The following is a 19,880-nucleotide window of genomic DNA, read 5'->3' as shown; positions in this document are numbered from 1 at the left end:
AGCAGATTATTTTAATGCAAATATTTACTTATATGGCTATGGCTTCCATACCTGTGATGCTGCCTTTTCAAATCCATCCGGATTCAGAGATGGCATGATGTGGATCCGTGTGCTGTGGATCAAGTTGATAATTGTTTCATTTCCCTTCTGATATTCATTGCACAAGTACTGGGCCAAGAAGATGAGAAGCTCCCTTCCAACAGCTTCATTTCCATGCATGTTCCCAACATATTTGAATTCTGGCTCCCCTAAAACACAAAAATGTGGTGTCAGATGTTTAGAGATGCACAGAAGAAATATCAAAACCCCAAAGAGAAAATGTGTGTATTAGTTCAGAAAGATCATACAATCCTATCCTACAGTGGCTGGGATCCTAAGGTGCTCCTCCACCCACATAATGGAGGGGGAGATTTCCACCAAATTCCCCCTCCATCTACAGCCCCCTGCACCATATCCCACACCAAGAGTTCCCCAACTCACCGAAGCAGATTTTCATGGGGAGCAGGGGGCACAGATGGAAGGTGAGGTGGGAAAGCCCTGTTCTTTGAACATGGACTCTGTTGTGTTGATGCAAGGATATTTAGGATCCAGTTCAATGTGTGCCAGATCACAGTGACCTAGGCTTAAGTCCTCTACAGCGTAACAAGACTGAAGCCCAACTGAAATAATCTAACAGTGCATAACGGTGCTCTGCACTGTTGCTATTATTGTATTTGATTTTCTAAAAAATTCCCTTAAGACTTTTTAGGATTACATTAGTTGGGAAGAATGGTACATTTGCCTATAGTAACAGACAGAACTTCCAATGAACTCTGAAAAACTGCTGTATATTTCAGTATGCTGTATAATTTGAATATATAATTATATTGTAATGCAATACACTGATACATATACAAATCACTAACATTAAGAATATTACTTTATTACTGTACTAGTGCAGCAAGCAGGGCTGTTAAAACCTCATGTGTTCTTCAACGGCCCTTTCAAGACCTGCAGCTGCTATGCTGGTGCTGATAAATAGCAATCTTGGTATCAAGGAATGTGAAGTGTTTTTTGAACGCCAGTAACAAAATCGTAATATAGTCTCTGATCCCATTATGGCTTTTTGTCTTTTAAAGAGCTGTCATACTCTCCACTAATTTTCAATATTAAAGTTCACTTTAACATTGTACAAAAAAGTACCATACATATCTGAAATTATTTCAGTCTAACAACCATAATACAATCTAGCCATGACAAAATCGTTTATATTTAAACAAACATGGGGCACTATCCAACATGCCAGTCCGCTTATGCTACTGACATACTGTAAAACCCGTCATGCCAGCTTATGCTAATGGTGTACTGCTTCAGGTCACTTATGTTAGCGCTACGTCAATAACATAAGTGGACCAGCAGTATGGGATACTGCTCAAAATGATCATTTAAGGCATAATCCTATGCATATTTAGGCAGAAAAAAACTCCTAACTCCCAGGATTCCGTAGCCAACATGGCTGGCTGGGGGATGCTGGGAGTAGTAGGACTTTTTCTGTCTAAACATGCCTAGGATTACGCCCTTAATGTATTTATTTAGAAATTCATTTTTATAATGCATTTTGGCCCTAACAACCGGGCGGGCGGGGTCAAAGCAGAAAACAAAAAAACCAGAAAACCCGCATCAGATAACAAACATTTAAAGCTAAACCTTAAAATCAAAAGGAGCAGAGTTAAAACCTGCCATCATTTTTAGGAAATAAAACAAGTAGAATAAGAATGTTTTCATTGCCCAGCAGTGGAGACTGGTGGCTCCGATGTCAGCAGGGCACCCCAGGTTTCAGTCAGAACCAGTCAAAACTCTAAAGGAGCTATCTAAGGTGCAAAGCCACCAGCCTCCACAGATGCCCACCTAAAAGCCATCAGGGACGGGGTTAGTTGAGAAGGAATTCCATAAGTGGGATGCTGTCACTGAAAAGGCCTTGTCTCGCATTCCCACCAATCAAAGCTCTCTTGGTGGGGGAGTCATATAACGGGGTCCTGTTAGTATATGCTATGATAGCTCTGTAAGCATGAGAACCATGACAGAGGAAATTTCCTATTTTAAGTGTCTAAAGAATCGATGTGTATCTACTAAAATGAACCTATTGTGTCACTACAAAGCTGTTCTGGATCACTGGTGTCCTGCCTATTTTCTGCTACCCACTAACTCTCTTCTTTCCTTCATTCACTACTTGAGCCTCATCTTCACTCCTCCTTTTTGTGCAAGGGCCATGAAATTTCTGCGCTTCAAATAGAAGCTGCCCCCATCGGTGGCACTAAATAAACAGCAAATAGTAGTTGCAACAGACCAAATTCCACCCAACACCAAACTTTAGGTCCTAATTCTCAAATAACACAGCTGCATCACACATTCTCAAAGTCCTACATGGAAAGCACTTCATTGTAGAAATGGGCATGCAATCTGCCTGTGGGTTGTCAGGTGTAGCAATCAGATATGCATAAAGAGCTGGTGTGGCATGGTGGTTAAGGGTGCAATCCTATGCATATTTAGACAGTCTAAACATGCATAGGTTTGCACCCTAACAGATGGATCAGGATGTCCTCAATTTGAATTTCCCCTTTGCTGTGATGTCACTAGTGATTTTAGGTAAGCCATTCCCTTGAAGCCTCCCTTCTGCAATATGGGGTCATTTTAAGGGTTACAACAAGATCATATTATGTAAAGTGCTCTGAACACACTAAACCAGGACAGGCCCTCCAGATGTGGTTGTTTGGACAACATGCTGACCCACAGTTCAACAACAACTGACACTCAACCACTGGATTAGCATGTTGTGTGAATGCAGCCACTAAGTAGCAGCACCACCACCACCACCACCACAATCACATATTGCACACTAACATGGAACTGTTTTCTTTGTAGGAATTTTGCAGTGTTCCAAGCAGCCCTCAGACATAGGTAAGTAGTCTCCCTGAAATCTCGAATATATAAAGAGAAATAACTTTAAAAAAATCTAGGACTGGAATATTTATATATTGAGATACTGTGTGAATGTTTTGTGTTTTGTTGTCAGTTTTGATGTACATGTATACACTTGAGTATAATGTGGAAAAACGGTATTTAAATAAAATTGACATTGGCAATATTTAGGTTTGATTATGTGACACTTCTTCAAATTGGAACACAGTGTTCTTGCTGTTACCAAATGGTATACCAAAAGATTAGTCTAATAAAGGAACGCCTAAGTACGGGGGTGAGCAGAAGGTAGATCTCTGGGTGCGTCACAATAGATTGGCAAGGTGTATTTTTTACTCCTAATTACTTAACAGTGGCAGCAGCAAAATAACTCTTCCCTCCCCACCCAAAACTATTCTACAGAAATGAAGAAAGCTTGGAATAACTGGGATTTCTATGTGAAAGGACTCTGAGCTCCATTCAGTTTTGGTATTCTACTCAAAACAAATTCCTCAGAGTTCTTTATTCTAAGTGTATGTCTTTTGCACACGATTGATGGATCTTGGGTTTCTTGTAAAAAAAAACCAAGGTAGATCCCACAAGCCTGAAGTCTGCCCACCCTTGGTTTAGGGTGGCAGGTAATATTCAACAACATACATGCAAAAGAAAAGAATACAATAGATCCATGCCCCTGCTTTTGAGCACCTTCCCTAGGAGTTGCATGCAAAAGAGCTCCCATGTTTCCTTGTCTCACATTCCTCCCAGCTTTCCAATATCCCTGCCAGGAGGTAATATTTGCACAACCAAGACTTATACCGCTATTAATCAAGCTCAGGACCACATCCATCTGTGATTCTTCGACCTGCATACATTAATACTGTAGTAAGCCTTAACCTATTTATACTATGCTTTCTCTTGTAACACAAATACTATTGTATGGTTTAAAAAAATATTAATTCATTATATCCTTCTAGAAGTACTTGAATATTAAAACAGGTCTATAAAATTTTGCTTTGCATAAGAATGTTATATTATGGAGAACCCAAATTGTAATGGCTCTTAACACTTGTAGTAATGTTGATTATATCCCAGTGTATCCTGTCTTTTACTTTTGTAACCTCTCTTTCTCTCTCTCTCTCTCTCTCTCGCTAACCTTTGAATCCTGCGCAGCATTTGGAAGTCCTGCGTACATCTTTGTAAAACCTAAGCTCCAACTGTTCACATATAATAAAGTCAGTGAGACTGCAGCTGGGCTATTTTGAACTGGCAAGGGTTTTAGCCTCAATATCAATTCCCAAGGAACAGACAAAGATCACTGAGGACTACATCCATACAACCTCTCTGCTTGCAATTCTGTCCTCCCACTTTGCTCTTGGCAATACCCTGCTTGTTGTGAGATGAATCCATCTGAATGAGCAGAAACCATTTTGCTCATCAACACTTAGCTCACATTTGGAAAATAAGAGGGCAGCTTTTAGACAACCTGTTCTCCATAAGGATAGAGTTGCCATAAGTAGAGACATAAAGTGGTGGGGTGCATGGGAAGGGTCTTGTTTCCTGCACAGCCTGCTCAGCTTCTTTGATGTGCTAATAAAGATAGCAAATTTATTTAAATTGCGCTACATTTGTATGGTCACAGTTTTGGTAAACATGGCTTAGCATTTCTAAAAACTGAAAAGAAAAAAGGAGCTGTATGTTTAAGTAATCGCTGTGTATATTACAAAGAATGGGAAGGATCAAACCTTGTCTGTCTGCTATTGCTATTTACATTGAGCTAGCGAAACCCAATACTTGCTGTGGAACCCCTCATGCTAGCAAGCTCTATTGACATTGAGCAAGCGTTGGTTTCTGCCAGTGCAAAGGAAATGGCACTAGTGGGCAGACACCGCTGGATCCTTCCCAAGGTTTTTCAGTGTTTCTTTTACTATTTTCCCCAACTCTAAAACTTATTAGCATATTTTGTTAATTTCACATGCCTTCCCCATTCACTCTTTTCAGAAATGTAGTCTTCTGTGTGCCAGCAGAATCAATTGTGATTTACTTGACATTTAGCTCAAGAGAGAAACATATTCAGCAAGAAGTGCTCAAAAGATATAATTTCAATGATGTAAGACCATAATCCCCATAAATTCATGCAGGAAAGCACTATTAATCTGCCAGTGATTTGAGATATGTCTGTGATAATAGCCAACACTTCATTTCTAAGTTAAACAATGGCAATTATATATAAAGACATCAAGTTATAGAAGAAATATTCTGCTAACTCAGAATTAGGAAACATACAGTCAGGGCCAGAAATATTGGAGCAAGGATAACTGTTTTGGCAGCTGGCCTCCGTACACCACCACATCGGAGTTGAAAGGAAACACACCCAGATATTCAAGGGGTTTGACAAAAGTGGGGCACTAACCATTCAGGAAGGACAGCCAGTGGCATACACACACACCCATCGTTGGGGGCTCATAAGTAATGGAACAAACCAACATCATTTCAAATTGAAGGATCACCTTTAACACCTGGATGAAAATCCTTTGCAGTCAATGACTGCCTGAAGTCTGGAACCCATGCACATGACCAAATGCTGACTTTCCTCCCTCGACATGCTTTGCCAGGCCTTTACTGCAGCTGCCTTCAGCTGCTGCTTGTTTAGGGGTCTTTCTGCCTTCAGTCTTGTCTTCAGTAAGTGAGAAGCATGCTCTATTGGGTTGAGATCAGGTGACTGACTTGGCCATTGAAGAACATCCCACTTCTTTGCCTGCAGAAACTCTTGGGTAGCTTTTGCTGTATGTTTTGGGTCATGATCCATCTGCAATATGAAGCGGCATCCTATCAGTTTGGCAGCATTCGGCTGAATCTGAGCAGAAAGTATAGCCCTATACACTTCAGAATTCATCCTGATGCTTTTATCAGCAGTCAGGTCATCAATAATCACTAGTGACCCAGTTCCATTGGCAGCCATACATGCCCATGCCATAACACTGTCTCCATCATGTTTGCCAGATGATGTGATATGCTTTGGATCATGAGCTGTTCCTTTCCTTCTCCATACGTTTCTCTTCCCATCATTCTGGTTCAAGTTAATCTTGGTTTCATCAGTCCAAAGAATCTTATTCCAGATCTGGGCAGGCTTTTTAAGGTGTTTGCTGGCAAAGGCTAATCTGGCCTTTCAGTTCTTGAGCATTACCAGTGGTTTGCACCCTGTTGTGAAGCCTCTGTATTTACATTCATAAAGCCGTCTCTTGACTGTAGATGTTGACAATGACATGCCTAACTCCTCAAGAGTGTTCTTGACCTGGCTAGATGTTGTGAAAGGGTTCCTCTTCACCATGAGCAGCATTCTGCAGTCATCCACTTTACTTGTCTTCCGTGGTCTTCAAGCCTTTTGCTGTTGCTGAGCTTGCCAGTTCATTCCTTCTTTTTCAGGATGTTCCAAACTGTTGTGTTGGGCACTCCCACTGTTTTTGCTATCTCTCTGATGGGTTTATGTTGTTTCTTCAGCCTAATCATGGCTTCACTTGCATGGACACCTCTTTGGACCTCATGTTGGGAGTTCCAGTGAACAGCTACCAAATGCAAATGTAACACTCAGAACCACCTCCAGGCCTTTTATGTGCTTGATTGGTCATGGGGTGCCCAGGAAACAGGCCACACCTGGCCATGCAGCTGCTTGTCAGCCATTTGTTCCATTAATTATGAGCCACCAACGATGGGGGGGTATGCCACTGGCTGTACTTCCTGAATGGTTAGTGCCCCACTTTTGTCAAACTCCTTGAATTACAGCTGAAAGTCCTGACTTCGCTCCCATCTGGGTGTGTTTCCTTTCAACTTCAATGTGGTGGTGTACAGCGGCCAAATGCCGAAACAGTTATCCTTGTTCCAATATTTCTGGCTCTGACTGTATGTCTTCCTAAACCAAGAGTAGAATTATTCCTGTATTGATTAGAAGTTGGGATATATGCAAATAACAATGCCTCTTCTCTTACAACCTTTCACAGACACAGAAAGACCCAATCTTTCAACCCTGTCACATAGAAGCTGTTGTAGCTGAAAATGACTTTGGGGGATAAAGAGGTACAAAAATAGCAGCTTAATCTGAGCATCCTGGACAAGGCACGGGAGAGCTTAAGAAGTGGGGGGAGGGGTGTGGGTCAGGGGTTGATCACATACTCTGAATGCAGAAGATCTTGATTTCAATCCCTGGCATCTCAGGAAAGGCAGGAAAAATTCCTGCCTGAAACCCTGCAGAGCTGCTGCCAGTCAATGTTGACAATACTGGGCTAGATAGTCTGATGGCTTGACTCATTAGAAGGCAATTTCCTATGTTGCTATGTTGCAGAAGCTCTATTCAGATATTATTTTTCCTTATATGATTAGAATCATCTGAGCGAGGGTGGGAACAAGTGTGCTCGTTCCACCCCATCCGTCACCATCCATGTTGCCTTCCATGAATTGGAGGGCAGCTATCTCCAGTGAGGAGCCTGCTGTATTCATGTAGGCCTATTTATGCAATTTAGAATCCCGAAAAATCAGGGTTTTAAATCACACAGAAGGCTACACAAGTAGAGCAGGCTCCTCACTGCAGACCATTGCCCTCCAACCTGTGGAAGGCATCAAGGATGGGGATGGAGGGGAAGAAACTAACACTCTCGCCTCTTTCTTTGCATGTGGCTTGTGTGATGTTCCTGGCAACCTCATATAAGAGTAGCCACATTACTTGAAAAGAGCGATGTTGGAGAAATCTGCCATGGAATCAACTGTGTTCAGATTTTTATGAATTCAACCTGCAGATTCCGCAGCAGACCAACTTTTCCCCAGTCAGGCAGATTCTGCTGACTTGCAAACCATTTTTCTAATTTTCTGGAATTTTGTGCAAATTTAGTAACAGAAAAATACACAAAATAAAAAACCCAGCCAAGAATGCACATCTTCCCCATAGGCTAAAGTGTAAAAATGCACACTGGGGGGGATTTGCACATTTTCGCAAGTGTGGATTTGCACAAATTCGAAACCAAAATAAAAATCTGATTCCACTGCTGAGCGGATGACAGAACAAAAGGCACCTGACAATCTGCGAAATGCAGACAGAATGGATTTTACACAATCTATACTTCCCTACTGGAAAGTGAGGCCCACTGATTTCAGTGGACAGACAGATAAGACTATCTGAAACATCAGCTGTAGGCGTGTGTGTGTGTGTGCGTGTGTGTGTGTGTGTGTGATGTTTATACCTCTCTTTCTCTCTCTCTCCAGAGATTAGAATCCACTTCTGAAGTTTTGAGTCTTAGGGCTGAAAGGAAAGCATTTTTGTGAAGGAAGAAACATAAGTACTTTGTATTAAGATCAGACTCCCAGATCATTTAGTGGTCTAAAATAACACATGGACTCATAGTATGTGCAGATAATATTCTGTATTAAAGAAGATCCCATTTTTCGTGTCTTAGGATGCTTCCAGATGGTGGGCTCCTAGAGCTACTAATTATAAGGCACTGTGCAGCTACTCTGTCTTTTTCTCCTTAACAGGTTTTCTGTAGTAAGTAAAAGGACGGAAAAAGCAGTGGGAAAACATGGGAGGGTTATGAGTGGGAGACGACATCTGGACCTCCCCATAAAATTCTATGACCGAGGTTGGGTGATGGCACCATAAAAGCTTCTTCTGGAAGCACCCTTAATTTCAGGAAACAACCAACCTTGAACAGGTTTTCTAACAATTTTATGTCAATAGAACAAACACTACAGACTATAGAGAAAGATTCAGAAGGTTGTTATGCTTTATGAGCAGCATTTTATGTAACACATAGAACAAATTATCTCTTCTAATGTTATTTCCATGCCGTCATATTCATTAGGGGAAACCTAGTGTTACTCCTGTGTTAATAGGCTTTTGTGTTTCTGATGATTTCCATTTGCCTGTCAGGTTTAAATATTAACAACCTGCACACTATTCTTGCAGCCATACCATTTCCCAAATATGGACACCATAGGGAACAGGAAATTCATTAATCTAAATGTATTTGAAGTCTGACTTCTGTTTTGTTTTTGTTTTTTACTTAATCAGAGAGAAATTTTCCAGAGATCACTTAAAGAGAGGATCTGGAGCAGTGAAACTGATTAGTTTTGTCCACGTGAAAGACAGCGAGGGTAAAAGTAAAACCTAGCCCATTTTCAGTCATCTGGGAAACAATTTTTAAAACTGCTCTTTGGCACATAGGAAATCTGAGATTTGTGCAGTTTTAATACTGACTGTGTAAATGAAGGTATGCAGTTTATATATGCAGCTCAGTTCACAATCAAACAAGAAAGAGTAGCTTCTATTCCAGTGTAGTTCCATTATCTTTACTTGGGCTAAATTCAGTTTAATTGGGCTACAAAGCTGGTCATATATTTGTAAACAGAGTTATCAGAAATAATTTGCAGAAACATGCAAGGCAATCCCAGAACTATTTCCACTATTATGAAGTGGAACAAAAAAGAATCACAGACATCTTACTTTTTCAGCAACACTCTGATCCACATGTTGAGTCAAAAGACCTTCAGAGCTGGTACCCACAAACTCAATGACCAAGGGTCACCAGGGAGATCTTGGTGACACTATCTTAGGAAGATCTACCAGACTGTGGTCCTTTTCTAATACCGAGATGACAGCCACCCCATGAATCCTTCATACCTTCCACTGAACTTTAAGGCAAATTTTTCCTTTCTTTTCTTCTTATGTGAAGAACTTGAGGCACTGTTTTCCATCACCAAAATGCTGGCCCTCAAAGTCAAAGTCATTGAGGATCTCAGTTTTTTTGATGACTGAAGCAGCGAGTTCTGGTGTGGGCACTATCAACTGATCCTCAGGACACATTGGTCCCTCAGCCCTCCACTACTAGACCTTCCGCAATCTAAGCGTTATTTAGCCCTTTTGTTCACTTCTCCTTACTTGCTGACTAGAACTGAAGCAATCCTATTAATGGTGCTGAAGGGGTTCTGATGGGTTCTGTGGGAAGCTACAGGAGCCAAACCCACTCAGTCCATTGGAGCAGCACTCCATGCCTTCTCCCAAATAATGGCCCATAAACAGATATTGTTATCCCTCTGTGAGTTCTTGGCAAATCACTAGTAAGTGGGGCAAATCTCAACAAGATGGCCCTTTTCCAAGCTTCAGAGAAGGGAATCTTATGAATTTTTTATTCAATTGTTCAAAACAGTTCACAGGTCTTCCCTCAAAATTGTACTATTCTTGTGGGGATACTGAATTTCCCAAGAATTACAGTAAAAGCACACCATTTTATACTTTTCCTAGAAGCATTAAGCATACTTGCAATGAATACACAATGCAGAATGGAGTCACAGAATTGCCAGAGACACCTACTGGGAATCTTCTGTGATGTGAGACAACTCCTCCTTCTCAATATGGCTGAGGGGTGTTTTTTTTAAACTTTCTTTAGATATTAATTTAAGTCAGGGGTGAGCAACCTGCAGCTATTGGCCTAATTTCATGCAGTGCTCGCCCTAATTCCAAAAGCACTCTGCAAGCAAAGAAGCAATTTAGGCTACTGGCAAGTGCAATCTGTCCCTATCATATCACGACAGTCAAGTGGGGGGGGGGGAGGCAGAGAGAGAGAGAGAGAGAGAGAGAGAGAGAGAGGAGGCAGAAAAAGAGAGAGACAAAAAGGGGTCACTCTGACTACTTTTGGCTCAGTCCCCACCCACTGCTGGCATGTGGTTCCCAGCAGATTACTCCCAGGGGAATGCAGCCCCCAACGGAAAGAGAGAGAGAAGATTCCCTCTCCATCCACTATGGCCCTAGGCAGGCATTCAGCCTTACATTCACTTGAAGACATCTAGAAATATCAACATGATTGGGAATTTTGCTTTATCAGGATTCCTGATCACATGAGGCTTCTATTTGCATTCAAGCCAACACACACAGAAGCCTCTTGCAGGCCTTCCAGCTCAGCACAGGAAGGCTGGGAACACTGGATACAGAGCTTGTATGTGCAGCCTCCTTTCCACTTTTAGCCCTCATCTGAGGAGGCTGAACACCTGTATAGGGCCACAGTGGATGAACAGGTAGCATAAATCACATAAAAGAGAGATACACCTTTCCTTTGCTGCTTTTCTTTAGCTCTGTTCCTTTCAGGTACCATGTTTCAAAAATCAAGAACACTAGCTTGAAGAGAGCTTAAGATAGAACCTCCTCTCTCCATGGGTGCAACAAACTAACCAACTTGGAGGTGGAAGTGTTCTCCCTTGAGAGGAAGCCTTCACTTAGTTCCCGCCTCCTGTCATCCCAGAGAAGTGGACTTTACAGCTGTTTAGGATGTCCTTCCGAGACCGAGTGAGACTCTACCTGATACAAGGATGGGCTGACTGGATCCCTCTGACTTTTGCTGGCAGCACAAGCAAATCTGTTTCTCGTCTACAGTTTCTCATACTGTAGAGATGTAAGCTTTGATAAAGAGGGAGCTACTTAGACTGATGACAGGTTAAGGTATTGGTGTGTAAGAATAGTACATTATGAAGGTTATTTGACTTTTTAAAAAATACGTTTTCTGTGGACTGTAGGAAATGGACCTTTTCATTTCCACCAGCCAGCCATCAATTCAATGGGACTGGGTTTGACAGTTTCATTTCATTCCTTATTCATGATATGAATAAATGGGAAATTACAAAACTAACTAGGCAGCGCATAGCAGCTGACAGTGCAGCTGCTCCCAGTAAGAAATGCATTCAAAACTTTATGGTAAAAGCTCCACTGAATTGATGGAAGCCCATTACTATGCAAAATCTTCCTTGCTCAGTACACAGAGCAGCCTTTCCCAACCCAATGTTAGACAACAATTCCTATCATTCCCAATCACAAGTGCATATGGGATCACTATTTTATAATAGAAATTGCAAGTATGTGTGTGGGGGGGTGCACGATCTGCATCAGGCCTTCTGCATTAACCCTAGAGTAAAATTTAAAAGGCATAGCTGCTAGCTACATTTTAAAAGTAATGTCATTTTGGTCTTCAGGCAAAGGTGAGCCACAGAGAGTGGCTGGGTGGCTCCAGAAGGGTAGGAAAACGGCTGCCTACTCAACTATGGGTGTCTGGACCAAGGGAAAGGAGGACCCTTCTATTCAGGGCCAGCCCTACCATTAGGTAGAGTGAAGTGGTCACCTCAGGCAGAGAGGTGGCAGCAAGGTGTTGAAGGGGAGAGTAGTGTGGCAAGTGGTTTGCCCTGTGCCCCGTAACCTAGCCAGCTGCCTTCAGATGCAGTAGAGGATGCTGTTCCATTGCCAGTGTCAAAGAAACAGTCCAATAGGTTTTGTACATGTAATAGGAGAGGGTGCCATACTGTTTTCACCTCAGGCAACAAACCTTGGGCCAGCCCTGCTTATACGTTATTACTAATTACATTTATACTCCACCTTTCTTCCACAATAAAACTTAACCTGACATACACAGGATTCTCAGGAGGTCTCCCATCCAGGCATTGACCAGACTCACACCTGCATATACAGCTTCATGTATGATATGCCTTCAGACTAACCCTTCAGTCTAATCCAGTGATTAGATATCAGAAAGTTATGGGGCTCGCATAAAACTAGTTATGTGACCCCCGAGTGGTCGGCGTCTTTATTCTGGTTGTACTGCTATATTGTGGTTTTAAGCTTTTATATTTTATATTGTTTTTATGCTGCATTCTGTCATTTAAATTTTTGTGAGCCACCCAGAGAACTTCAGCTATTGGGCAATATAGAAATGAAATGAAGTGAAATGAAAGAAAGGGTTGCGAACAGTGGGCACTTGGAATTCGCTGGGATGGCTGCTACTGGCTGAAGACCTTATGTTGTGCAGGCCTGATATACTGTAATAATTTCTGAGCTTTGTAGTACCGTGGTGGGAGATAATCTAAGAAAAGAACTATTGATTCACCTTATATGAAAATGTTTAACTGATTTTTAGATATTATTTACTACCAAGAAACTTCCAACATTTTTAAAACAAAAATAAAAAAGTTTCCTTTCCACAAAGAGGCCAAGGGGAACATGAAAGGTTGCCAACCCTGACTTGTCATTGATTCAGAGTCTCTTTGTGTCAAGAAAACTGACCAACCAGGCCTCAACTAATTCCAATATGATCTTGAATCATATCCTATTATATTGTTTAACATCTGCTTGAAACAGCTGGGAAAAGTCTGGCGATTTGTGGTACAGTGTCTCCAGTATCATGGATGACATCCAATTGTATTTCTTTGGAGCTAAGTGACAGTGGATTCTTTGAACAGGTACCCAGAAACAGCCATGGACTGGATTAAGCAAGCAAGTTTAAACTCAGTGAAGTGGACCAAAATGTTAGCTGTTTTGTTTGGCTACATAATTTTGCTCCACATTCCCTTTCCCTAGCCAATTGCTTTTCCCCCTTAAACATAATTTTGGTTTATCACAATTGGACATGAATTCAACTGGGTCAATTTTGAAGTAAGCTGGTCAATTTTAGAGTACAGATTATGGAGGCAGCATTCCCAGAACACCAGAGGGTCGAATATATACTGCCCCCACTACACACACCATATAAAACCGTGCCTAATGTGTATTGTAGCGCTTGGTCATGTATACAGCCTCTGCATTTATATACACTACTGGTAGCATACAACTAGTACCAGAACTATCAGATGATGATCTTGTATATGAAGGTTAACCAATGTAAATTTCAATTGTCCTCCCTTGTCCAGTGTGATAGGATGTGGCTTTGTAATAATATATTGTAATAATTTTTGAGCCCTTGAGGTGCCGTGTGTGTGTGTGTGTGTGTGTGTGTCAGATGAATAGAGAATCTAGGAAAATAACTACAATATATAATAATATGAGAAGTGAAAATCAGTTATTCCAATTGACTTCTCCTGTGCTTTATGGCTAAAGATAGGGTTTACAGGAGGCTCTCCTAATGTAAAATGTGAACTCCTGTTTGAATGATTGATTGATTGATTAAAGGAAAAACAAACACATGAAGAACACAGTGTACTTTTTAATCCTCAGTGTCTTTGTCACCATGACTATCAAATTCCACTTCCTACTCTAGTGTATTCATCTGTTATTTTATTTTGGGCATGAATGCATAATGAGATGAAGTGACGTAAAAGAGTTATCTGCAGCACAGTGCTGCTATGGAAGAGCAAACATATGTTGAACAGTGTGGTGGGGGGAATCCTTAATTTTAAGAAGGCTACTAAAGCGCTGGAAAACCAGGAAGATATTTGAATTTTTCAAAAGGTCTTTCTACTGTTTCAGTATTTTAGTAAGTGGAATATGAGTTTTTCTTTTCTCTCCTCACAACAAAAGGTTGCTGGTCTCCCTGCTTATCTTTTAAGAATGGATAATGAAGAACCTTTGCAACTGCTACTCCTATCATTTCCATATGCTGGCTTCAGGAAACAAGGCATCTGCTGGAAAACTTGATAAAAACGTAAACAACTAAGCAAACAATAACAACCATCCAAACCCGAAAGCCCCTCTTCTAAATTTTTTTGTTGTCACTTTTCTGCCTTTTCTTCTTCACTTCAGTTGCAGCATGATGGTTTCAGCAGTCAACGTTCACACACTTTTATAGGCTGCCATGCTGTTTAAAAGATGGGTGCTAGAAAGCTTCTGGCAATGTGAAATGCCGGCTTCCAATTAACCATTCTCAAAATAGCAGCTGCTAAAAATTGCTAGTGATGAATTAGAGCATGGCAAGCCAACACGGCAACCAAAAAGATACCATTTCTTTAAACTTTTCATGTTACCTAGAACTTAGTTCATGTGAAGATTCATTAGTGCTCAGCCCCAAAACCTTTTTAGTGTGCTGGGGCTCACTAAAACTTGTCCTGAAATAACAGCAAAGGAAGTACATCTGGGTGTATTTCCCCCATCATCAAGTACCTCCAACCCACCCCACTGTGCTTGGCTTAGGAGGCAAATTCTGGGTCAGAGGATGCTGGCTGCAGGCAGGCAATGAGGTCAGCACTTTTTTAAAAAGTAGAAGGAGATTTTACACATGCCAACTAACTTGGTATCATTCCTATAATCAGCACATCCCAACTGACTGAAGCAAGAATGAAGAATAAGATTTTTTTTTTCAGCACACTAAAGTTGCTAAGCTTACAGAGATACTAATCAGAGCAAAAGCAAACATAAGCATGGCTTGGAACATAACCATGGAAGATGTGTATTTACTTAAGAACTAGCAGCTCTTAGCCAAAGATTTGGCTGATAAGCTTCATTCCCTTTGTGGAAATTCATCTCACTCGAGCTCCTCCTCACCTCCCACGCCTCCACCTCTCGCTTCTCTGACCCAAAGCCTTCAAAGTGTCCCTTGTGTGTTCACACTGCTGGGTTGATGCCAACACAAAACTCCTCCTGGCCTGGTGTGTGAAGTTTTCCAACAGCCCCACTTCCTCAACTGATAACCTGCGCTGCTCTTTCCTGCAAACCTTATGCCCCCAGGAAAGAAATTCCATTGTTGTGTGTGATGTGGCGGGGGGGGGGGGGGAGAGAGAATCCTTAGGCTGCAAGGGATTTTGGAGCAAGCAAAGTACACAAAGTGGGGCAGGAGCTGGCAAGACTGAGTGCACAGGAAACATGTTTGATGTCTCCTTCTGGCTCAGAAGACCAAAAACAGAAGGTGGAAGCTGCGGCATTTGGCGCCTTATCTTCCTTGCAACAGCAGCTCCCCTGCCCTCACCTAAAAGGAGAATACATGTAAAAGAGGTGTGCATATTGAGAAGCTCAGCTCTGCCTCCTTCAAAGAGAGCACAGCCTATATACCTATCTGAGAACAAGGTGTCCATGTTGCAAAGAAGCAGTACTTGTTTCAGGTCAATGCTCTCTTTGCTTGCTGTGACTCTGACAGAGCATCATCCTTGCCTGCTTCACAGACTCTTTCATCTCCCGCCTCCAATACTCCATCTGTCTCTTTCTCGTCCATGCGTGCACATTCCCTCCCCTCAAGTCTCTCTCTATGTCTCTGCTCTGCACCTTGGATAGCTCCTTTGGTGTTCTGTCTGGTTCTGACCTAAACCTGGAGCAGATTCACCGCCCCACTGACATCAGAGTCACCAGCCTCCACTGGCTGAACTCCTCCCTAACGTATGTGCTGTGTGGCAGCTTCAGCACTGCAAGCATAATGCTATATACATGAATTTATTAACCCATTTCACTGGATAAAACGTTCTGCTGCAAGAACAAAGCTCAACATGTGCTTTTCACTGAAAACAGCTTTGAACAGAAAGATTTGAAGTGGGGAGGCAGAAAACGTGTATAAGGCTCCCTGAGAGTAGACGATTGGCACATCAGGGAGAAAGGCCTTTTCTTTGATGGGCTTTTTTCTGTGCGCTATATATTTCATGGAGGAGCATTCATGCAACCTCCTCCCCACTTGCAACTTGAAAAGAACAAGCTTTGCCTGGTGTTTATTTTGGTAATGATATAAACTGGCTCTGTTGTTTTGTAACAGAACTTTTGAATCTCACCTTGTAGAGCTATGTGCAAACTGATTGTTCCTGCAAGCTTGCACATTTTTTCCATGCAGAAGAAACATGCAGGATCTCTGTTTCAGATATGACTGAGTGGTGTAGAGCAGGACGCATAATGTTTTCTCCTCCCATCTTCCAACACACACATTCCTCTATCATGTCCAGAGAAGACTGTCAGACAGAAAAGCTATCTAGACCCCAACACAGAAATGCAAACATGGAACACAAATCGGAAAAGGACTTTTCAAGAATGTAAGGATTTAAGGCTTTGGGAAAACATTTTCACATGGTAATATCGAGATATGGCCAAGTTGCTTGGGAACAATATTTATAGCAGCTGCTAGTAAACAAAATGAACTTGCTGGGTGATGGTGGAATAATGTCATGGCTAGAAGAACAGAGCAGTATGGGGGCACGGGTCCACTATTTTTGATTGGCCTTGCTGGCCGAGCCAAAAGTAGTAGTCCCCCCACCCCATTGTGGAGAGAGAAGGAAGACACCACGTTGGGCTCAGCTGTCTTTAGGTGTTTGGTGAACCTTGAAGCCCAACACTGCTGCCCCCCCCCTTCTGCCAAAGGAAAGAACAGGTGGGACATGCAAGTGCATCCCCCCCCCCTTGCCTGCCTTCCTGGCTCTGGAGCAGGAAAGGCCAGAGAGGAGTGGCCGTTTCCAGTGGCCCCGCAGGTTACACACCATCCTCAACTTTCCTCCCAACTTTGGAGCTGGAGAAGGAGCAGCAATGGCCAAGGAACTGCCCAGACAATCCCCTCCCACCTCTTCAGCATTGGGAAAAAGACTGGATGCTCATCATGGTTGCCAGTAGGTAGCACCACACCTGTCGTAGCAAGAGGATTTATTGAAGCCTCCTTGGCGGCATCATCTTTCCTTCAGAGCAGTTGTTTTCAGCCCTCTCAAAGTTGAAGAACTCCTGTAACGTCTTGTGATATCCCGTGGAATCCCAATCCCCTCTCCATGCTCCACCCCCTGCATGGTAATAAGTTATTTATCTAACAGTTACAAAATCCAATGGCAAAGATTTGTACTAACAGTAATTATAAAGGGGAAAGTGAAGTACCTGAGGTGGGAGGTTGTAAATTTGCATTTTGATTTATTGTTGTGCTTTATTTGTGGATCACAAAGAAGAGAAACAGGTTCTCAGGATGTAAAACAGAATTTATTATAAGAAGCCCAACGCATTTCAGCCTTTTTTTCCCTTATTTTAGGCCTTCTTCGGGGGGAAAGAACAAAATCTGCAGAATTTTTTAGCAAAAGATTGTCTGGCGACTGGGCCAGTAGTGGCCAGGAATGCTGGGCGTTGTTGTCCAAAACATCTGGAGGGCACCAGGTCTGGGAATGCTGTTTTAAAATGCCAACCTCTAAATATCAGGGTCTAAGCAAAACAATTTAGGGGCTACAAGGTTCTAAGTTCCTGTGTGGAAAGTGTGGTGTACAGAGCAACCCTATTCATGTCTACTCAAAAGTTGGTCCCATTCATTTCAGTGGGGCTTACTCACAGGTAAATTGGTAGATGACTGAGGGTGTAATCACTGAAATGTCGTTTCAAATGCCCGTGTCAGGCTGTGTACAATTTTTATCATGCCTGCCCCCACCCAAATCGTTTTATTTACTCACTGAAGCAGAAGAGATGAGAGAAACTCTGTAACGGGACACTGGGCCTCTTTCAGTCCAAGGGCTGAACTCCATTTCTGATCAGCTTGGAGGGGGGGGCTGCATTCCAGTGGTGGGTGGGGCCAAAACCAAAAGGAGGAGGGCCAAAAGTGAAAGGGCAGGCCAGAAATATCAAAGCAATACTAGCATACTTTAGCTTAAAGCTCTTACCGCCAGAAACTAAGCCTTAAGAGAAGCCATTTCAACCTTTTAGAATGGGGAAAAAACTGCACAAAAGCTGAGAAGCCACCAAATGATTGGTGGGTGGGGGAAAGGGGGTGGGTCTGGGGGAAGGGGGTGTGGCCATCTGGGAAAACCTGGAGGGCCAGATTTGGACCCCAGGCCTGAGTTCCACACCCCTACTCTATATTTAACCACCTTCTATTTCATGTGTTTCTTTAGTTCTACGAATTTCACCAGAGGTAACAGATGTAGGACAAGAGTTTGTTATTATGACTGGAACAGTTATGACAAACTAATCCCACCCATGTTTATTCAAGCCCAATCTGACCCATGTTTATTCAGAAGTAAGTTCCACTGAGTACAATGGGAGTCACCTTCTACTAATAAATAAATTATACTTCAAATGTAAAAAAACAAAGAAGAGGGGGATGCAAGGTAGGATGGGACACTTTAGGGAACATTACACAGTGGCTGCCCCTGGCCCTGGCTTGGGAAGAATCTGAACAACTGGAAGAATAAGGATCACTGGGAAAGGCAGGTACCCTTCCCAGGGGGCAAGTACATGCTCAAAGTGCAAGGCCAACGCTGTACAGTCCATGACAGTCCGTGACAGTGTATCCCTGACAGCTACAGGGATTGCGGGGACAGACGTATCTCACCAAGTGCCCGTGATCCTCCTCAGAAAGCAAGATGCAGCCAAATGTGAAGACCAAGAGGGAATGTTTTATCATTTATGGTGGACTTGTAAAAAGCTAAAACATTTTGGAAACGAATACAGTCTTTAGCTCAAAGGATATTAAAGACTACTATAGAACTAAAGCTAGAAACTTTTTTATTGGGACTAACAGATAAACATGTAAAAGAGAAGAGGGGAACCCTCTTTCTCTACATAACAACGGCTGCAATGTTGCTGTATGCACAAAAGTGGAAGAATAAAACAATACCAACTATGAAAGAGTGGATCATGAAAATCATAGAACTGGCAGTGATGGCAAAACTTACTATTATAATTAAAGAAGGGTCAACAACTAAATCTATGTTAGATTGGAAACCTTTTATAGAATTTGTACAAGAAATAGAGAAAAATGATATCTATGTATGTGGATTTTGGACACTGAGAGAGTTGATTCTCTTTTTTCTGTTGTTAAAATTAGGAGAAAGGAGATAATGTCTGTGAACTCAATGTATGATATACAACTAACATGAGAAGTAGAGAATAATAAGCATTTGTTGTGTAAGGGGAATCAAAGGTAGATATCATACAATCTTAAGAGATATTTTAGCGTATGTGTATTGTTGTGTTTTGGTCTTCCTTTTTTTTAAAAAAAAAGAAAAAATATTATAAAAAAAGAAAAAAAGAAAGCAAGATGCGGCCAAGTGCCAAGGCCAGGACTGCAAGGACCCCATTTCCAAGCAGGCTGCACTTAACACTGAAGAGAAATGAACAATGGTGGACTATCATAATGAGGCAAACACATGCACAGTGACCTTTCCCTCTAAAACCCTTTTTGGACACATTAAAAAAAACTGCTTCATTTATAAAGCCCCTCATAGAAAGATGAATGCCTACACTAAAAAAGGCATGTCACTGTTTAACCAAATGGATTAAT

General features: G+C 42.0%; 1 protein-coding gene across 1 annotated transcript in view; it reads right to left on the bottom strand.

Moving 5' to 3' along the window:
* CPE (carboxypeptidase E) overlaps nt 1–19,880 on the bottom strand; it is a 105,858-nt gene that overhangs the window by 23,186 nt on the left and 62,792 nt on the right. The window contains exon 2 of the mRNA XM_084856396.1: nt 52–248. Within this exon, the coding sequence (XP_084712522.1) occupies nt 52–248 (197 nt within the window). The remainder of the gene's footprint in view (nt 1–51; nt 249–19,880) is intronic.

The sequence above is a fragment of the Heloderma suspectum genome, chromosome 5, assembly GCF_057233095.1.
Source record: "Heloderma suspectum isolate Gila_16-S chromosome 5, 16-S_ref, whole genome shotgun sequence".
Lineage (NCBI taxonomy): Eukaryota > Metazoa > Chordata > Lepidosauria > Squamata > Helodermatidae > Heloderma > Heloderma suspectum.
This window is presented reverse-complemented; position numbering and strand designations above follow the sequence as displayed.